The 19,890-nt window shown below is 41.1% G+C and overlaps 1 protein-coding gene across 2 annotated transcripts; it reads right to left on the reverse strand.

Annotated features, from left to right (window-relative positions):
- Nucleotides 1–9,177: 9,177 nt before the first annotated feature.
- Nucleotides 9,178–18,130, reverse strand: LOC120676452 (protein TPR1-like). 2 transcript variants are annotated; one of them, XM_039957714.1, is made up of 25 exons: nucleotides 17,807–18,118; nucleotides 16,537–16,716; nucleotides 16,313–16,426; nucleotides 15,672–15,830; nucleotides 15,415–15,589; nucleotides 15,214–15,334; nucleotides 14,470–14,570; nucleotides 14,256–14,391; nucleotides 14,019–14,128; nucleotides 13,826–13,895; nucleotides 13,670–13,743; nucleotides 13,496–13,591; nucleotides 13,333–13,425; nucleotides 12,707–12,834; nucleotides 12,387–12,621; nucleotides 12,144–12,311; nucleotides 11,969–12,064; nucleotides 11,715–11,870; nucleotides 11,528–11,638; nucleotides 11,272–11,451; nucleotides 11,070–11,198; nucleotides 10,896–10,991; nucleotides 10,578–10,760; nucleotides 10,322–10,497; nucleotides 9,178–9,684 (listed from the first exon to the last, which is right to left on the reverse strand). In XM_039957714.1, exons 1-25 carry the CDS (start codon nucleotides 17,884–17,886, stop codon nucleotides 9,468–9,470), a joined length of 3,384 nt encoding a protein of 1,127 aa, XP_039813648.1. In that variant the 5' UTR covers nucleotides 17,887–18,118; the 3' UTR covers nucleotides 9,178–9,467. The 2 variants fall into 2 exon arrangements, with proteins under 2 accessions (XP_039813648.1, XP_039813649.1); XM_039957715.1 differs by having other exon boundaries at nucleotides 9,183–9,684; nucleotides 14,470–14,522; nucleotides 17,807–18,130.
- Between the last annotated feature and the right edge of the window lie 1,760 nt (nucleotides 18,131–19,890).

Genomic DNA, 19,890 nt, shown 5'->3' on the forward strand with positions numbered 1-19,890 from the left:
CGCTTCATGTTTAGGATAGGTTCGATAGATTAGATGGTAAACTCTAGTCGGTTCGCTTCCGATCCACGGATTGATAAACCTTGGGGGAGTACTCTAAGGGAAAAGCTACCACGATCCGTGCGCTTGCGGTACATAAATTGGGACTCTAAGGAGTGTCAACAATAAACCTTGCTAACTTCCATATTGCGTTGGGTGGTATATAAGCTTTGCAATGCGCTTGGTTTTTCTTGTGCTATGAAGAATTATTGACCTCGGGATAAACATGGTGTTCAACCTTTGGTTAATAAATCTTTATGGCCAAGGGAAATTCAGCAACCTAGTTGTAAGCATGGTGCTTCGAATTAGGTGTAAACATTGTCTTTGCTTATGCACCTTCCTCTCTTTTGCATACACACACCTCCCACTTGCATTCACATACACCCATTAGGTTTAATTTTCACTAGACTAATTATGCCACAAGTTAAGTATATTAGGGGATGTTTCTGGTTTGTTGGCAATTGTTTCTACTCCCAACTGTCACATTGGGGGTAGATTGTGCACTTGAATTGTTTTGCAGGCATGATGATACACTTTCATGAAAGGAAAAGAGGAGAAATTGAAGGACAATAAAGACGACAAAAGTGAAGACGCATAAAGACGAGCTCCAGATATGGAGAACAAGCTTCATCCTCTCCTCCCGTGCCTAGCACAATGCTAAGCATGGGGGAACTGATGAGAAGAAGATCACGATCACTAGAAGATGCTAACTCTCCTTCTTCCATGCTAAGCACAATGCTTAAGCATGGGGGAGGCTGTGCTACAACTCTTCATAAGCATCAAAAGGTAAACTTTTCCTACACCTTCTCTTGTCCATCTCTTTCTAAATGCCTGTGTATATAAGCCTTCGACCATAGACATGATGCAAACTTTGTATATCTCTTCCTATAATAACATGGCTACTAGGAGTACAACCTAGATTTGTTTTTGTTTTCAATAAATGATAACCACCATCACCTTGAGCTCACCACTATGATATTCTTATATGCTCTTGCTTATGGAAAAGTGATGAAAGTTGCCGCTTTGTTTTACCTACACAATATTATATGTGACTTGACTATTTGCTCTCTCTTAAAATAAATTAAAATTGACTAAATACCGGTTTTTTTATTTGTGGAGGTTAAATGACTAAATTTTAGACCCACATACTCTATGTAGCTCTTGGATTTAAGTTTACCGATGACCTTATATCTTGTATTATTTAATTTGAAAACTTAATTCCTATGCTATCCACATTTGTGAATCTCTGGCAAAGTTCTACCTACCAAAGCCTATACATACATATTCTTTCCTGATGAAACCTTTAGAATGCAAACTTATATTTTGATGAGTTGGATTAAGAATGATTTCTTTGGTATGAGACTAAGAAGCTGGTCATTATGTTTTTTTTGTGTAACCTTTTTTTGCTAGCCTATTTATCCATGCATTGTGAGTTTCTACTTCGGGAATTTTGCAAACCTCGCTGGATATCCACGAAGATTCAAGCGGTTCTACGAAGAAGAAGGTGAATTTGAGATACTTACCCTAGCTAGTTGGTTCTCCCACTATTCATACTCGAGGACGAGCATTCGTTCAAGCATGAGGGGATGGCTGGGTAAGTATTCTATGTTATCAAAAGTTCTAAGAAGCAAAAAGAAAGAAAGAGAAAAATAGAAAAATGAAAGAAAAAAGAGAAGAATAAAATGCTCCTTAGCTCTTTTTGGCTTCATTAATTTTCCAAGTTACTTTGAATAATTATTCCATACTCAAATCTTCCAACCATGTGCAATCCGATAACGAGAACTTCATTTGTGTCTTGGGATCATCCATTTGCCACTTGCACATGTCCACCTATCTAAATGTGTGTGTTTCATCTTTCTCCCTCTCCAACATTATTTTCCAATGGCCTTTTTGACTAGTCTCGGTAATTCCATTAGATCTCTCTCTTAGTTTGATAATATTTCAAGTATAATGTTTTGCTAGGATTGTTTTTACCTACCAAGCTCCACATAAGCCTTCCACTTTTATATATGAGTAGAATAGGTTGAAGACAATCTAATGTAGGCTTGAGAGATTTGATGAGATGAGTATTTCCATGATCTTTCGCAAGAGAACCTCACTTATGTTTGATATGCATTCTTTTGAAAACTCTTCACGATGAAACAAGGTAAATGTTTGATGTTCGCTTAAGTTTGAGAGCATTGCATTTATTTATTATTGTGCCTTGTTCTTTAATTGCTAGTCTATCTCCCATAATGAAAAAGTAGCCGGTCACAACATGAACTTAAATGCTAAATACTTGAGAGACCAATATGTCTTGTTATGTATGACTAAGTGCAGAGAGGACATTGAGGGGCAACGCTGATTTCTTTATAAGCAAAGCTCCTGGACTTACTCGAACACGAGCAAGGTTTAAGCATGGGGGGAATGTTGGCGTTCCTTAACTACCCATTTTATCCCTTGTTTATCCTTGATAATGGCATGAATTTAATATCAAAATCACTAACCGTCCTAACCCCGACGTATTATTGGTCATTTTCAAATTTGCACATATATTTTGGAGGAACTTCATTTTTGTAGGTTTTTGGCCTATTTTGGAGCATGAAATGACGAGGCCCATGATCGAGCGCTAACATGGAGAAAGACGAAGGCCAAAGCCCAAAGAAAGGACCAAAGCCCATGTTGATTCGAAGCCTATTCATGCACATCCATCCTCCAAGAGAGCCCAAAGGATCAAGCCCACGAAGATGAGATCAAGATACTTCGGGATTAAGCAAAGCAAATGAAGATTTAAGGAAGGATTCTCTATCCTATCCTTTCCTCGAAGATATCTCCAAGATAACGACGTCAAAAGAGGTGCAATCGTGAAGGACATAAACTCTAGAAGATGCGAGGAGTCTACACGCGAAAGATGAGACCGAGGCGGGCCCGAAAGAGGGTAGGCCGGCCGGCCTAGGACCATGAGCCGGCCGGCCTAACCCGTTTCCGAGGCATTCGGCCTCCCCTTCGACCGGTGGCTTCCTCGGCTCATAAATAGCTCACACCTTATTCAACTCGCGGCATCCATCCACCCAGAACTCGACGAAAACCTAGGGCCAACACCGAAGGAGGCTAACGGCCGCCACGAGTCTTCGAGGGTACCTAGGAGATGGCTTAGGCCACCCCTAGCCGCCATGGCCTCCCTGCGAGGTTGTGCCATGGTGGAATTTGGGAGTCATCCCCAACATTCGTCGGGGTATGTACACACACGATGGTGATATCAATCTACTCTTTATTCTAGTTGTCTCGACTTTGGTCTACTTCAATGCATGCTTTCTTTCTCATATGTGATGCCTCCATATGTTCATAGTAAGATTAGATATATTCGTGGTGATTAGTCTATATCTTGTGGATACGTTGAGGTAGCGTGTTTTAGCTAGTTGGTTGATTACCCCGGTGTGGTGACAGCATGACGGAGGGAAAAGTTCTTGCGATGACATGATGTGGAATAGGATCGATGGTGAGTACTATGGGAGTCGTTGCACGGCCACCAAGATGAGGAGTTTTGAGTAAGAGCACTTGTTGGGCGCTTGGGGTAAAGCTTTGGGAAACCTTAGGCATCAACACGCACCTCGCACCGGCGACCTTGGGAAAGTAGGCCGCTTGCGAGCCGCCTTTCTGAGAGATGATTCTGTGTACCTTTAGTTGAGATGCAATCTATGTTTTGATCACCTTTTTTACTAGAACCGTACCTAGAGATGATAGGCCCTAGCTCCTTAGTTGTGTTATCTCATCTACGGTTGTGGGTGTGATGAACACTTATGCTTCATTCATATCTATCAAGTGTTCAGTTTATATGCAATCTATCCTTCATGTTAGGATAAATCCGTTAGATTAGATGGAAAACCTTAGGTAGTTCTTTGTCGATCCACGGATTGATAAACCTTGGGGGAGTACTCTAAGGGAAAAGCTACCACGATCCGTGTGCTTGCGGTACATAAATTGGAGCGCTAAGGAGCGTCAACAACCTGCTGGATTCAGTGTGTGGTTCACAGGAAAGGTCGAACCATGCTGGTCAAATTCAATTTGGATTGGTTGGATGGATAATATGTAGATGAGGTTGGATTGGACAGGATTGGATGGTGGGAACTATGTAGTAGGATTGGATTGGACGATTGGGTCACATTAACTGGATGTTAGTTGGATATTGGATCACGATCCATTCCCAGGAGTAATCACCAACCACCAACTAACACACGACGGAATATCTTTAAAAATCATCTAATACTTTTTTTTTGTTGAAAATAACCCCCTCTGCTTTTATCCGGACAGCTAACACGTGTTTTCGCACATCTTTTGAGATCGAGATGAGATATCATCAGTAAAAACTCCTAGTTTAGTTCCCAAAAATTTTTCTACAGTATCTATCACATCAAATCTTTGGATATATGCATAGAGCATTAAATACAGTTAAAAATAATTAATTACATAATTTAACTAATTAGGACGAGATAAATTTTTTAAGCCTAACTAATCTATGATTGGACATTAATTACCAAATAATAACAAAAATGCTACAGTACCAAAATTCAAAAGTTTTCGCGAACTAAACACAACCGTGATAAAAGCACCGTGTCCGGATGCAACATCACCAATTATTAATTGAATATAAGAGGTTGTCAATAACCTACGCCAAAATGAGTAGGAATACCCTCGGTGACTCTTCAGCTGGATGTGGTTGGTAGTTAGTACTGATTTATTGTAAGAGAAAAGTACTGTTGATTGGCTCATGGTTGATGCTGATTAAGTATAAGAAAAAAACACTGTTGACTCATTGGTTGACAATCCAGCCAAACAGAGTTAGTGTAGAAGTGATATTTTTACATCGAAGATGAATACAAGTAACGCACAGACGGCGGGTAAGGTTTGGGATGTTAGAGTTGGTGCTATGTGCTTAAATAAAAATATAGGACTAATTTGGGACTGTGAGATTTGATTTGACGAATGGAAGAGAGGGAGAAAACGTATTCAATAAGGTAAAATGGTGGCGCGGTAATAGGGAATAGGGTCTTGAGACAAGTAGGGTTAGGCTAGTACTTTTTGAAGCAATGGATACACTAGTAATGCGCCGGCGACGGTATGATTTGGATGTTAGGGTTGGTGCTATGTGCTTATAAATAAATAAGAACATAAGAGTGATTTGGGACTGTGAGATTTGATCTGACGGATGGAAGAAACACACGCGATAAGGTAAAATGGCGGCGGCGGTGATAGGGAACAGGGTCTTTGAGGCAAGTAGGGTTAGTATTTTTTTAAGGAGTAAAGTCCATCACCGGTTGTGGCGGAACCGCCCAATCTATTCCGTAATAAGGGCATTCGGTAATTCCCCCAAGGGGTAATTCAGTCAACACCCCTAAAACGGAACAAATCCGGTAGTCCGTCGAGCTTCACCCGAACTCTCCACCATACAACCGTTCCGTCATCATGCATAAGGGATCACTTGGCATAAAACTTTAGATATTACACACAGGCATTTATTACAGAACATAAAACCAGGAAAGTGTTATTACAGTATAAGAACGAACTTAGTGCAAACCGACTCTACAGAGTTTTCAAAAGAACACCTACAGTCTTAGGGATTATTACCATACAAGTTCTTATAGTATAAGAGTTTGTAAAACACTCGGAGGAGTATGGACTCAGCATACTCTCTGAGTCTTGGGGCTTCACTCCTGTGGATCCTCCGGTGGCACGCCTAAAAACATTTAAGCACAAACACTGAGTACAAAAAGGTACTCAGCAAGACTAACCCGACTAACCGAAAATAAACATAAGATCAAGGAGTATGCAAGGCTATATTTGGTGGACTGGTTCATTTTTCAAAGGTTTAGACTCTAGACAGCGTGTACCTATCCAAAGACTCACATATAGACATTAACTCTAGAATAACATTAATGTACAGGCACAAAGATACCTCTAGGTTCACAAGCAACATTTTTATACTGGTTGCATCGTAATTAGTTACGATGTTTAAGTGAGATCAAGCGGCATTCACGTCCGAGAATTGCGGCGATTCGAATCGATTTTACACTCTGCAAGGGATACAGATCACACGTCACGTACGAGTCTCGCGTAAACCGCACGTGGCAACCTTTCATAAGGAAGATACTAAACCCTGAACCAAGATTACCAGCACCCGGGATCGCACCCCCGTGAAGGACCCCCCCCCCCCCCCCCGTCGGGCCTGATCTCAACACGGGTTTCAGGCTACGACCCCGCCACCAATTCCGCGTCGAGTGGGGTACAATTTGGTTCAAAAATTTATGTCCACCAAGCCACCGGGCTTACTGGTTCCATATGTCAACATGTGACCAGTAGGTTCCTCTCTCTCTCTATGGTCAAACATACCATAGTTCCTTATTCTTTCTTTGGAAGTGAGGACACAGCTAGAACTCCTCTTCTGCTCTGTACTCAACGACCACCATACCCATCATCAACCAGTGTCTGGTATCATCAAGTGAACCTCCGAGTAATATCTAGACTTTTGTTGCTTTTAGTGTAGGTTTCTTTTAGACCCTTAGGTTTGAACTAACTAGTTGAGAAGGTGGGAAAGATGTCCTTAAATCAAGGAAGTTGAACATGCATGAAATGGGTTTCAAGCAACTCCTAGACTTAAGCATTCATGTGCAATAGCATAAAATAACAACAATAGTTATAAAATTAGTAGGTGTAGATGCTCCGGTGCTTGCCTTGATTTGCTTCAGTAGGGGGAGCTTCGACTTGGGAATCAGGCTCGTGCTCTATCACGATCACCTCCTCCTCCCCGGTGGGTCCCTCAGGCGGTAACTCGATATACTCGAAGCTGACGTCCGCGACTTCGGATTCTAGTTGTAATGAAATGCAATGTTAGTGCATGAATGCAAACATTTGAAAGAATTGAATTGAAATTTTAAACCCCTATAATGTTGTAATTCAACAATAAACACACTTGAAAACTTCTTTCTCAATTCACTTCTAATTAAATATGTCTAAACAAGTCTTTACATTTTAATTGAGATTACTTGATTCATTTTACTTAAGAAAACAAAACCTAAATTGCTTATTTATTAAATAGAGAATAATTTAAGAAATCTAACACAATTTATTTCACCGGTCCCTAAACTTGTGTCATTGTGGCATCCCAATCCCTAAACTCACAAATTGACCGTTCAGATCCTCAAACTTGTCCATCTGTGTCATCTCGGTCCATAAACTTGTTCTATAGTGTCATCCCGGTCCCTAAACTATAAAATCAAACATTTACGTCCTCATATCTGTTCAATCATGTCATTCCGGTCCCTAAACTTGATTTTGAGTCTCATATGGATCAAAACAAAGCGATCTAAAATCTATATTCATAACTTTTTGATATGAACTTGAATGAAGATAAACTTTATATTAAAATGGTAGCCCTCGACATAATCTACAATTTTGTAGTTGAAATATTTTTGAATTAAAATTATTTAGGGTCTCAAAATATTGTTGTAAGTTTATAGATTTTGAAATTTAAAAGTTAAAATTAAATTTTGGGACTCTAAACAATTTTAGTTCAAAAAATTTTCAACTGTAAAGTTGTAGATCGCATCGAGAGATACAATTTTGATATAAAGTTTATCTTAATTCGAGTTCATATGAAAAGTTATAAATTATTTTTGATATAGAGGTTTTAGATCGTCCGGTTTGAACTTAGATGAGATCAAAACAAAATTTAGGGACTGAGATGACACGACTGGACAAGTTTGAGGATCTAAATAGATGGTTTATAAGTTTAGGGACCGAAATGACACAGCCAAACAAGTTTGAGGACCTAAACAATCGATTTACGAGTTTAGGGACCAGAATGACACAGTCGAATAAGTTTAGGGACCGGTGACGCACTTTTACTCTTTTTTTGAAGCAATGGTATACGTACCATCTCATCTAACGGTTGAGAAGGCAAAGCAGGGAGAAAAAAAAAACACGTGATGCGGGTAATAAGGCAGTAAAGATGGAAGTATGGATGGAATTGGCGTCTTCAAGATTTTTAAAGTAGGTGTATGTGAACTGTAAACGAAGAGGAGGAATAAGCATATACATAAAATTCATCCTCTTGTTAATATTTTATCGAACAATAGAATACATTAAACTTGTAATAGATACTATGTTTGAAGTCAAATTTTGTACCACTCAAGCTACTTAGTATGCAATTCATTTTTGTTAAAAATAGACGGTACTAGTTCGAGACCCAGTAGTTGGAACATTACCGATGTTGGAAATATAGAAAATTCTCATGCCAGTATTGCTGGCTTATGTTATGTTTGTATTATTGATATCGAATGGTTCGTGAAATATTAGAGGATGAGCCTAAGGCTATGTTTAGTTCATGAAAATTTTTGGGTTTGGGGACTGTAGCACTTTTGTTGTTATTTGATAATTAATATTCAATTATGAACTAATTAGGCTTAAATGATTCATCTCGTCATTTCCAGTAGAACTGTGTAGTTAGTTATTTTTTTCAACTGCATTTAATGCTTCATGCATGTGTCCGAAGATTCAACGTGACAGGTACTGTAGAAAATTTTTTGGGAACTAAACGGGGCCTAAGTTCTCTTCTGTCTGGTGGCTATTTCTTGCAACTTACATTTCTCCTATTTCACGATGTTGCGCTAAGTTTGTTAGCAAATTGAATAGTTTAGCTTGTATATTTATAAGGAAATGATTTCGTATTCACTGCTTCCTTTAATATCAGATAAAACTTTATTAATATAAGAATATAGAATATAGTTATATTTAGTGGCCTTCCTGGCCTTTTGATAAACGAATTTTCAAGGTGGTCAACAGAATATGTTCAGTTTCTGAATCGGGTTTGACAGGTCTTCCAAACTCCAAATCGAGGGATCATTTCTAAATCTGATAACAAGAATTGGTCTCCAGAAAATTTGTGGCACGACACACACGCAGGCAGAAAGAAAACAAAAACAAAATAGGTCAAAAATTGATCACAGGTACCTCAGCTCACTCAAACGTGGTGTCATTTCGAGTGATCACCACAGCACTGCCTCCCTTCGTCCTCTTTTTTTTTTTTGCGATTTGCCTCCCTTTGTCCTTTGTAAGGGTAATAATAATAATAGGAGAATATGGAATAGGCGAGAACAGGATTGGAGAAAAACTATGTACTGCTTTACATGCATTAAGAAATATAGCTTACATCATCATTTGATCTAAACCTGAGAACACCTAAGCCAACACACTTTATGGACACTACTGTCCCCTATTGCAAACATCTTGCATGAGAACCACTAAGGTAATGACATCTTGCAAGTAACAGCACGCTTGACCTTTACCTGTTCTGTCATGCTTTTTCCAAGAAATGCAACAATAATATCCTAACGACATTCACATACAAATAAGTCAGTTCAATTAGAAAATTTACAGAGAAAGCTTTGGCGAAACATCTATCTTTGGATTTGATCAGCGGCATGGTTGCTTGTAGCTGATGACGCCGGCGTCTTGCCATTGGGAATCCCATTGTCGGCTGGAGCGGGAGTTCCCCACTTGCCATCAGACTCCAAGGGCTCAAGCACTTTAACACACCCATCTGACAGCCCGACCGCAAATTGGTTTGGCTCATGGGGATGTGCAGCGACAACAAGAGGGTGAACAGGTGGATTGCTGGAACCAGGAAACAAACATATCTTAGGTCCTAGGAGCTATATAACAAGATCACATGGCATTATGGAATGAACATGCATTCAAATGTAGAAGTGCGTCTGAAAGTTCATTATCCGATATTTTCTTAATTTGCCATAATGCTCCCAATCCAAGGACAACAGCACCAGAGGAAGAATAGTACCACAGCTGCCTGAAGCCCTGAATCAGCTCACGGGCGCTACCAATAATAGGGTATGCATGTCAACAATTGTGCCGCGAGTTTAACACAATAATCTCAGAATAGTGATGATAACCTATCCAGACTTAAATCACCAGCAAAATCCAGAAGACGCATGACACTCAACTAGTAAGCTAATAAACCCCAAAATCAACTAACTAAGCCAAACCACAGAGAATCCCCCATCAAAACTTGGCCCCACAAAAATGCCAGTTATTTATTTTAGCAAACTTGGCTTAAGGAACATCCAGTGCCCTATCCCTCTCTTCTTTTGAATCAACAAAGCTTCTAATTACAAAGAGAATATGCATTGGCTGACATCAAATGTTACCAAAGTGAAAATAAAAAATGCACCAGCACATCGAACTTCTCATATGGTCAGCTAAATAACATGAACTCAGTGTACAAAGAGGGTAGTACCTGTTTATGGCTGTTGAAGACATGTATACTAACGGCGCAATTCGGCATCTTAATCTCAGGTTCTCCGCATCAAAGACACCTATGTTACCATCAGTGAAGGCAGCAAAAACAAGCTGGCTGTTGCATGAGTACGATGCATGCGATATAGGAGCTGACAACGTGTCCTGGGGTATCCACTGAATCAAGAAAGAGAGATATTTAATAGGCAAGGCTGTGACAAAATAGTTGACTTTTGACAATCTATACGAAGTGTCACCTGATAGATCCTCTCCATTTTTGATGCATCATATATAGCTAGTTGAGTTTCGTGTACTACTAGCAAATGACTTTGGTCAGAACTAAACTGGACCCTTGTATCTCCTGAAGGAGTCTTTCCGGCTGGCATTTGTATAGAAACTGTTCTCTTTTTCTCCCAGGTGTCATTGGCCCACACACAAAGCTGAATATGAAAGTGAGTTGACTACTATCAGAATGAATTCAGAGAGAGAGAAAAAGGCAAGATGTAGGGATGTGGGGGTTGTTGAAAACATGGTCATCTTGTGACACAAACAAGAAATGCATTAGTAATAGTAACCTGTGCATCAGCGCCTGAAGAAACAAGTACACCAAGGTTGGTGGAGAAGGCTAACCCAGTTATCCTTTTCTGATGTCCTTTGAGTCTAGTTTTTACCTGAAAAACCAAAGGTCACAAGGATGAATGAAATGATTCAAAAAGACATAATCTGTGCAGACGTTAGGCATTTATTACCTCATCTACCCTGACATTGTATATGTGGATGGTTGAATCTTCCATTCCTATCGCTATGATGTTATTGTCTTGAGGGTGAAATGCTAAAAATGTTGATGCTGGTGGAGGTGGCATGAATGTTGTCATCACCTGCATGGGAGATGCATGATCAAATCTTCTTGAAGTCTGAAAAATGCATCCGAATAAAATAGTTAAACATTACCTTAAATGTCATCATGTTAAACAATGAAACCTTGCCACCACAAGCAGACATCACATAAGAATCGTTTTTGGAGAGTGCGATGCATGGAACTGCCTCCTCTGGATTGGTATCTGCTGTATCATTTGTCATGACAAGACCGCTATTTGGCTGCCAATGGTGTGGCACAACACCAGCTGTGGCCTGCTTGGTAGAATGGACAAAAATTATACCACAAACTTGATTAACCTAAAAATAACCAACAGAAAGTAATATGTACCTTTCCACTCGGATTTTGCTCATTTCGACTCCATTTCCATAATCTTTGAATGGCATTAGACCCTAATGCTAGTAACCCAACACCAGAATTTGTGTACAGAAGGCGGACGAACTGCACATAAATGTTGTTAAACCCTCTCACATATTCCACGATGAGAATTATGAAACATACATCAAAATAAAAGAACCTTTCTGGGCTGATCGGGAGTTTCTGGCATTGTAGCTACACGGCATTGCTGGGGATTTAAAACCTCCATCAGCTCCCAAGGTTTTGCTTTATCAGGTTTCTCTTCTGATATTCTTGGCTTTATATCTGTGCTTCTTGATGCTGTATCTCCACCATTCTATTCAAATTCATATTAAGTCAGATGTTGTTTAAATTGTTGATTAATAGGTAAGGAGGAATCAATCTCTATTTGTCTGAAAATATGAATCACGATACCAGAATAGGAGATGGCTTTGCAGGAGAATTCCTATCTAAATGATCCATTCGGCCTATGTTAGGAGAGATGCTAGCAACAACAGGAGCACCCGAGACCTATAAATTCAAAATTAGTGTCAGGATCAATCTAAAAAAACATAAAAGAAAAAAGGCAGACAAAAAGTCATGTAAGAACCTTCATAGAAGAAGCTTCATATTGCGGCCTAAATGCTTCGAAAGGTCGGCTTCCAAAAGAACGTAGAGTTCTGAGTCCATCAGCATTTGCAAGTATCTTAAAACCATTGTCCACTGTAGTAACAGCAAGGAGATTGCCTTCTTTATTGAACCTCAAGCGAGGAAGAGCCTGGTAATAATGTAAAATGGCTAGATTAGAATCCCCCCAAATCAAGGATAAATATGACAGGGAGCAGAGACTAACTGGGAGGCCTCCGTCAGCTTCAGTACAGGTCAGCATATTAGTATTATCAACATCCCAGAATTTAATCTGGTTATCTTCACCAGCAGCCAAAAAGTGATTCTGAGCTGTATCAAACTGCACTACACCAGCAGATCTTTTACGAAATCCAGAATATGTCCTCTTAATAGATCCTTCACTTTCATTCCACTCAACCAAATATGAGTCTCCCTCTTTGCCTGTTCCACATGAGAACAACCTTCATATTGACAGCAAATTGCTAGGTTAGTAAAAACTGGAACCCCTTTTGGTGGAAAAATAAGGGATAACCTATCTATTCTTACCTAGTTCCATCAGCACTATAGAGCATAGTAGTACACCACTTCCCAGGAGCATCATAGTCCACCCTAGATCCCACATTGTCATAAAGCCAGGCCTTGATTTTTCCATCGAGGGAAGTTGAGAAGATGAACTGCGTTAAGCATAAGAAAATCATGTATTAGACTTGATTTTGATCACATCCTGAGAAGTGGAAATCGAAACACAGAGCTGTCTGAATAAGTGAACATTATAAAGCAGTTTAGATTCAGATAAGACCACTCTTCTACTAATCATTAAACTATAATAAATTATTAAATCATGAATTTGATACATAATGATAGACAATATGGAGTTGTGTGCATGCTCTAGGACAAATGTAATATGGCGAATTAATGGGAGCTACACATTAACTATTAGAATCAAGGGTACCCTAGAATCAACATTTGTCTTAAAAGTCATGCATTTGCAGACCCATCTTTTCCACTTGAATAGGTATATCATTAATTAGGTTCCATTATGTAAAAGTAGAAACATCATGATTGCTTTTCTAATTTTAAACTGGAGAAAAATCGAACTTGGCGTAGAAAAAGCATCAACAGCAAAGATTAATGCATCCTGAGATATTGATAGCCAGAGTATGAAAATGCACCTGAATACTCTCTTTATGATGAGGACAGATAGAATACACAGGCGCCTCATGTCCTTCAAATGTGAATAGTTTCTGTCCGTGCATATCCCAAACCTATAAAAAGAAAGGGAAGTTCAAGAAGACAGGCTAAGTATGAATATTAACCATCCAAGTCACATCACACCTTTATTAGTTTATCATCTCCACAGGTGACAACACAAAGTTGCTTGTTTGGTCGGGAGAAAGCTATGTCATTTACTCCTCCAGAATGAGCCTCAATCTGACACGGTGAATAAGATATTTGTAACACAATTGATAATATCTCATTTTTAATATCTATAAGAGTTTGTTGCAGTACCTCTAGAACATGGCGTGTCTCATTTGGTTGTTGATAAGCATGTAGATGGATCAAATGTTTTGTGAATGCGACTCCTGAGAAACCACAAAGGTAGGTTTAAATGAAAATTATTCCCTGTACACGTATTAACTGAAAAGGTACAGTATTGACACTGACCAATCAATTCTCCATCGGGGCTCCAGGTAACTCGATTAATGGATATCGAGGAATCTTTGACCACAGCATTCTTTACACAGGATAGGCAAATAATGAGTCTTATAATAAGATGAAAACACACACACATATGCAGACATCAAAAGGATAAGGTACAAGCAAACTACAACTATGACTTCAGCTTGTATATAAATACCTGAAACTGTGGTGAACAAGCATTTATGTCCCGAATTTTGAAGGGCTTTGAAAGCAACATCTCACGCAGACCAATCTCATAAAGTGTGAATTCACCATTAGCAGATCCAACTGTGGTGTCAAACACATAATAAAATTAATATATTGTTGTGTATAGAATTCACACGTATTACATGATACAGTACATACTAGACATTTTTTTAAGATAATCAAATAACATAGTTATCGTGATTAGTACCTAGAAGTAGTGTATGACGAGTCGGGTGGAAATCCATGCTAGTTACATTAGATCCATGCGACAATGAACAAGCAACTGTCCTAGGAAGATCATCCACTGACCATGCAGGTTGAGGGATGGGGGCAGGATAGGTGGCCTGCATAAGCATTATTGATTCTTAAAATTCATAAAAAATAAAAAATGTCATGTTTTCTGAGTGCAAATGCAATATTACCTCATCAACGCCATGTCCACTAGGCCTCAGTCGCTTCATTAGTTGCTCAGACTCTGCACTTTGATAATCTGTTATAGTTGGTCGTTTCAACATGGAGACAGCTGAGGGAAAAAAATGTAATATAAATTGCGTCATGTGAAGTTTTGAGACATGCAAATAACTGACAACATAAATGCATGTCCCATGACAACATACAAAAAGGTTCTAAGCAAAATTGAATGCTCCCTTTTGTGAGCTTAAGCTTTACAGTATATCTTAACTGCATTACTAACTAATTGCTGTATGTAATATCACACTTCTTACTATATGGACAAACATGAAAAACTCAGAAGGACAAGAATATGCAACGAATAAACTACCAACTTTACATCGTAAACTACCAAAGAATAGTGTTACTTTACAGCTACCCGTATATAGAATAGGGTTGAAGCTTATTTTACAGCTACCAATAAACTAAGATTGAGACCATCAATGCCTATCAGCTACATCATATTTATCACTGAGTAATGTGTAAATATAACAAATTAGCAGCATCTGTTATAAGCCTGGAACTGAAGTTTCACATGTCAATTGTTACACGAATGTGCTGATGCAAAGTACAAGGCATACTAAACCAAACGCCACAAATTTTAGTGCTTAACATATCCATTGAATTGCAAAAAAAAGAACATATATTCATGCAGATACGCTCAAAACAAGCAACCAGATGCATTTCCAGAGAAACTTGGCATCACACTTCAATACCTTGATTCGGTGGAACAGGTATTGGTGATGCTGCTACAACAGCAGACTGAACAGCTGAAGAGGCAGCAGCATTTGCCATCCAACCAGCTAAAGATGGACCAGGTGGAGGAGGTTGAAATGGCTGCATGAATAAACACATAATGTAAGAAACAAAAGATCATAAAAGCCATGCACAAGCAGAAAATGATCAAGCAAACATACAGTATGAGTTGTGAGTGGTGGGTATGCGGCACCAGCCTTTGGAACAGCTGCTAGTGGTACAGACACTGATGGTGCACGAGGTCCATTGGGAGGAGTGCAAGTATGATCAGTGAATAAAGTTTTGATATCTGGATTTGGACGAGGGTTCTTACAAAGCTGATGCTGCCAATTCAAGCTGCACATGTTGCCAAAAAAAACACGAATTCAACTTACATGAAAACAGAACGTCTGGTATGTAGTGACTGTTATTTTCAAACCTTTGGTTAATCAGAGTTCGCAGGCGTGATGCCTTAAGAGTCGGAAAGACAAGTTTTTCCCGGAAAAGGGGGTTTGCTTCAATAAGTTTTTTTAGCTCAATCAGCATAATACTGCGAGCTGATTTAGTATCCCCATACTTCGACAACTGTTCATTTTCCCTGCAACAAAGCAACATTTATTTGACGATTTGAGCTAAAATTGTAAACAGAAGCAGCAGGTTAAGGAATTCCAATAATTGGAATAAAACATTCAGAGGAAATAGCAATAAATTTTAATTGTTAATGAACCAACATTTTCCTTAAAAATATACAGGAAAAAATAGCATAACATAAAAGCTATTAAATGAATATCTTGAACAAACCTTAACTATTTTTACAAATAAGCATCTGGCTTAGCTAAAAGATTTATGCTGTTGTCAGCTTGGCATGGCTGCTCAGTTAACATATATGTAGTTGTTGCTTGCTATGATTTCCAAATGGTTCGTGATCTATTAATACATGTCCTATTTTCATCACCTGTGAAAATAAATTCATTGCAATGCACCAAATAGGATAAGCTTTTAACAATTATAGGAGCTCTAAGAAAGATTTCATTTAACTGCTTCTCAACAATCTTATGACATAAAGCAAGACGAACAAACCTAAAATTCTCAAGAGTGAGAAGCTGGGTTATCTCCTTATATAACTCCTCATTGAATGTCGAGAAGACTTTAAGATCCTTGACAAGAATATCTACAGCCTTTGCTCTGTCATGCCTGTTCAGAACATGTAGAACGAAAAGTCAGTAAATTTTACAGTATAAAAAAAAAGTGGATGGAAAACCCAGCTTCTCTTTCAAATGAAGTGAAATATTAGAGAACAGTACCTATCAAGTGCTTCCAAATACTTCTGCTTCCTGATCTCAAAGAATATCTTCATTGAATACCTATTGTCATCTACCTTGGTGAAACCTGACAAGTATTTCTCCACCTCATCCCATTCCCCAGCATGTACATTCTCCTCAAAGTACTTCATATTGAAGAAGAACCCTGACTCTTGCTCAAGCCTACAACACAATGTGACATAGGAAATTACTACATATCGATATGCAGACCACAGATAATTCTAATTGTTGGAGCAATAAACGTGAGAGCATGAGTAGCCAACTTTTCCAATCAGTACACAGAATGAGTACACTAAAGTGCCCACAACTCCAATGGTCAAGGCATGGCATAAACCACTTAAACAGCCAACCACACTGCAAGGTTTGAGCTTGGGAAACTGATCCTAAACCACCAAGTAAGTTCATGCCATTTATTGTAGAAGAAACGAAGTCAGACAGTCTAATTCTGTCAAACCTCCTGTGTGTGTGTTCTGCAAAGCAGAACGTGGAGCAGAACAGAGCAGAGCAGAGTGCGGAACACATTAAAAACAGAACCTCCTACGAGTTAATGAGACCGAATTGCGAGGCCAAAGTTCATTCCTGTCCGAAATGAAACAATCCAGCTAAACTGCCAGCTACCGCAACGTTTATATCACTCGCAGGACACGACAAGGGGACCAAAGCGCCAGCACACCAATCACGGAATTGATCACACTAATCTATGCGCTCCGACGGAAATTAAGTAACCGACAGAGAAGGCGCAGCCCAGTTGACAAAAGAAGAAAAAACACCAGGCGCGCGATTGGTGTAGGAAACCGCACATGCAAGCTCCATAATTTCAAATGCGCCCCTGAATTTTTTTTTCGGAATAAAAGAGAAACTGAGACCACGAAAATTGATTTTGACCGGATTAATAATAAATAAATAAAACAACGACTATCACGGAGAACGACCACGAGGAAGGGATAAAATGTTTTGACCGAAATAACCCGAAACTTCCACGAATTTACCGCGCACAACAAATCGAACCGAGTTGGAGAGAAACCCTTTTTTTGGCTGCAACCATGGAAGTCCAGAACCAGAAAAGAAAAAGACCTAGAAAACCGCCGAATTCATCACGGAGAGAGAAGCGGAAAACGAGACGGGCGGCGTGGCAAATCAAATCCCCTAAAGCCGCAGAGGAGCACGCGCAGGTAACCACCCACCAACCGAGCACGCGCAGGTAACCACCGGACGAGGCGGGAGGGAGGGGCGGAGGAGGGCGACGACGCACTTGTGCACGGTCTCCTTGAACTTCTCCTCGTCGAGGAACTGGAGGATGAGGAAGACGAGCTCGCGGCTGAGCGACGACATGGCGTCGGCGGCGGCGGCGGGGGGAGCCCGCCCGGTGCTCGATCCGCGCGGCCCGGAGCTCGGCTGGCGCCGCCTGGCACGGAGGGCGCGGCGCTGGTGCCGGGGCCGCCCGGGCGGCCGCGAATCCTAGGGTTCCGTCGTCGGCCCCCTCCTCTCCTCTCGCGAGCGAGGCGGAGACGAGAGAGAAGCGGAGATGTGGAAGAGGGGTTGGGGGGGAGAGAGAAACTTTAGTCTCGCTTTCTTCGATGCGTTGCAGACCTCTCGCCCTTTTCTCTCTCCCCACGCCACCCACCACTGGCTTATCTGCGAGAAGCACGCTCCCTTATTGATAAGCAATCCAGCCTATCGATATGCGCGTGCACTTATGCGATATGCCGCGAGCGGCGGAATCGAAGGGGCCGGGATTAAATCGGGTGGATATTCGTGAGCTGGCGTCCGGTCGTGAGGGCGACGTGCGCGCGAGATGAGACGCTAGAGATCGCGAGGAGGGAAAAGGGTGAGGGAGGGGGGCGGTTTCGCGTCGGAGCGATCGGGGTGAGCATACGGGACGGGACGAGAGGAGACGGCAGGAGACGAGATGCGCGCGCGTGGCTCCGGCTGCGCCTGCTGGAGGCGGTTCGCGTCCGATGCGCGGTTTCTCGGATCGGGCGCGCGCTCGCGTCAGGTCGCGTGGGGTGGGGTGGGATGGGAAGCAGTGGCGCCCGGCACCGACTGCGGGGAGGGGGAGGGGGAGGGGGAGTCTATTCATTGCTTCGTGCGATTTGTTGTTGATATATTGCAGAAGATCTCAGCGCCTTCCCCTGTCTCCTCCAGCTCCGCTGCCGCCTTCTACCACCATCGACGCTAACCGAGGTCGCATCCCCACCCTCCCCCGGCGCCACGCCCCCGCCCGGGACCTGGCTCGGCCGCCGGCGCCCACCACCCCGGCCGGCGGCGCTCCGCCGCACCGCCTCGCCGCCCGCCCACACACCACCGCCCACCGCCGGTCGATTCCTCTCCCCCCCACCTGTTCTTCTAGGTCCGGTGGCCATGGAGCCGCCCCATCCCAGCAACCCCGGATCCTAAGACCGCCGCCGCCCTCCACCACCCCGGCCGCCGGCGACCTCGCCGACGGCCGTTCCCCCCACCAACCACCCTCGCCGGCCACCCCCTCCCCTAGCTCGCCGGCGGGCACTCCCCCCTCACTGGCTGGAGGTAGAAGATGAATAGGACGCGTTGCGGCGCTTCTGCGACAGCTTCGCTGCCACCCACGCGCGCGATGAATAGCTTTCCCCGAGTGGGCCAGGGTCACGTGTCCCTGTGATTAATGGGGTGATGCCCTGGTAAACCTCTGCCAGCCGCCCGCTTTTACGAGGCTTTTGCCGATTTTGTTTAGGCTCTTCCTAAAAAAATTTCTACAGTACCATCCTATCGAATTTTTGGACACATGCATAAAATATTAAATATAGTTGAAAAAATAACTAATTATACAGTTCAACTGTAAATGACGAGACGAATCTTTTAAACCTAATTAATTCATGATTGGATATTAGTTGCCAAATAATAATGAAAATACTACCGTATCCAAACTTAAAAATTTTCGCAAACTAAACAGCCACTTGCTTGAGTGGACAGTAGACCTCCAACTGAGCTGTCGCTTTTCGCGTTTCGGTGAAGCCAGATGAGATGAGTACTCTCTCCGTCCTCTCCCTCCATCCGAAAACACAACGCGATCTCTGAGTTTATTGCAAGGTCTTATTTAGTTGTAAAATTCAAAATTCTAAAACTATTATGTCGAAAAAAATTTACATGTATAAAATATTAAATCTATATGAAATAAAAAACAAATTGCATAGTTTGCTTATAAATTGCGAGACGAATCTATAACTTCTACACAGTACATATGTGCTAATAACGAATTAATTAGTCTTAATAAATTCGTCTCATAGTTTACAGACGAGTTCTGTAATTACTTTTGTGATTAATCCATATTTAATACTTCAAATGTGTAAAAATTCCATTTTA

The sequence above is a fragment of the Panicum virgatum genome, chromosome 5N (genome assembly GCF_016808335.1).
Source record: "Panicum virgatum strain AP13 chromosome 5N, P.virgatum_v5, whole genome shotgun sequence".
Lineage (NCBI taxonomy): Eukaryota > Viridiplantae > Streptophyta > Magnoliopsida > Poales > Poaceae > Panicum > Panicum virgatum.

Bases quoted from the DNA above. Each gene is read 5' to 3' on its own strand.
- LOC120676452 (XM_039957714.1), bottom strand. From the start codon at position 17,886: ATGTCGTCGCTCAGCCGCGAGCTCGTCTTCCTCATCCTCCAGTTCCTC. The intron at 16,717-17,806 runs GTGCGTCGTCGC...ATTGTGTTGTAG, and splicing joins TTCAAGGAGACCGTGCACAA to GCTTGAGCAAGAGTCAGGGT. The intron at 9,685-10,321 runs GTACTACCCTCT...TCCTGGTTCCAG, and splicing joins TCTTCAACAGCCATAAACAG to CAATCCACCTGTTCACCCTC.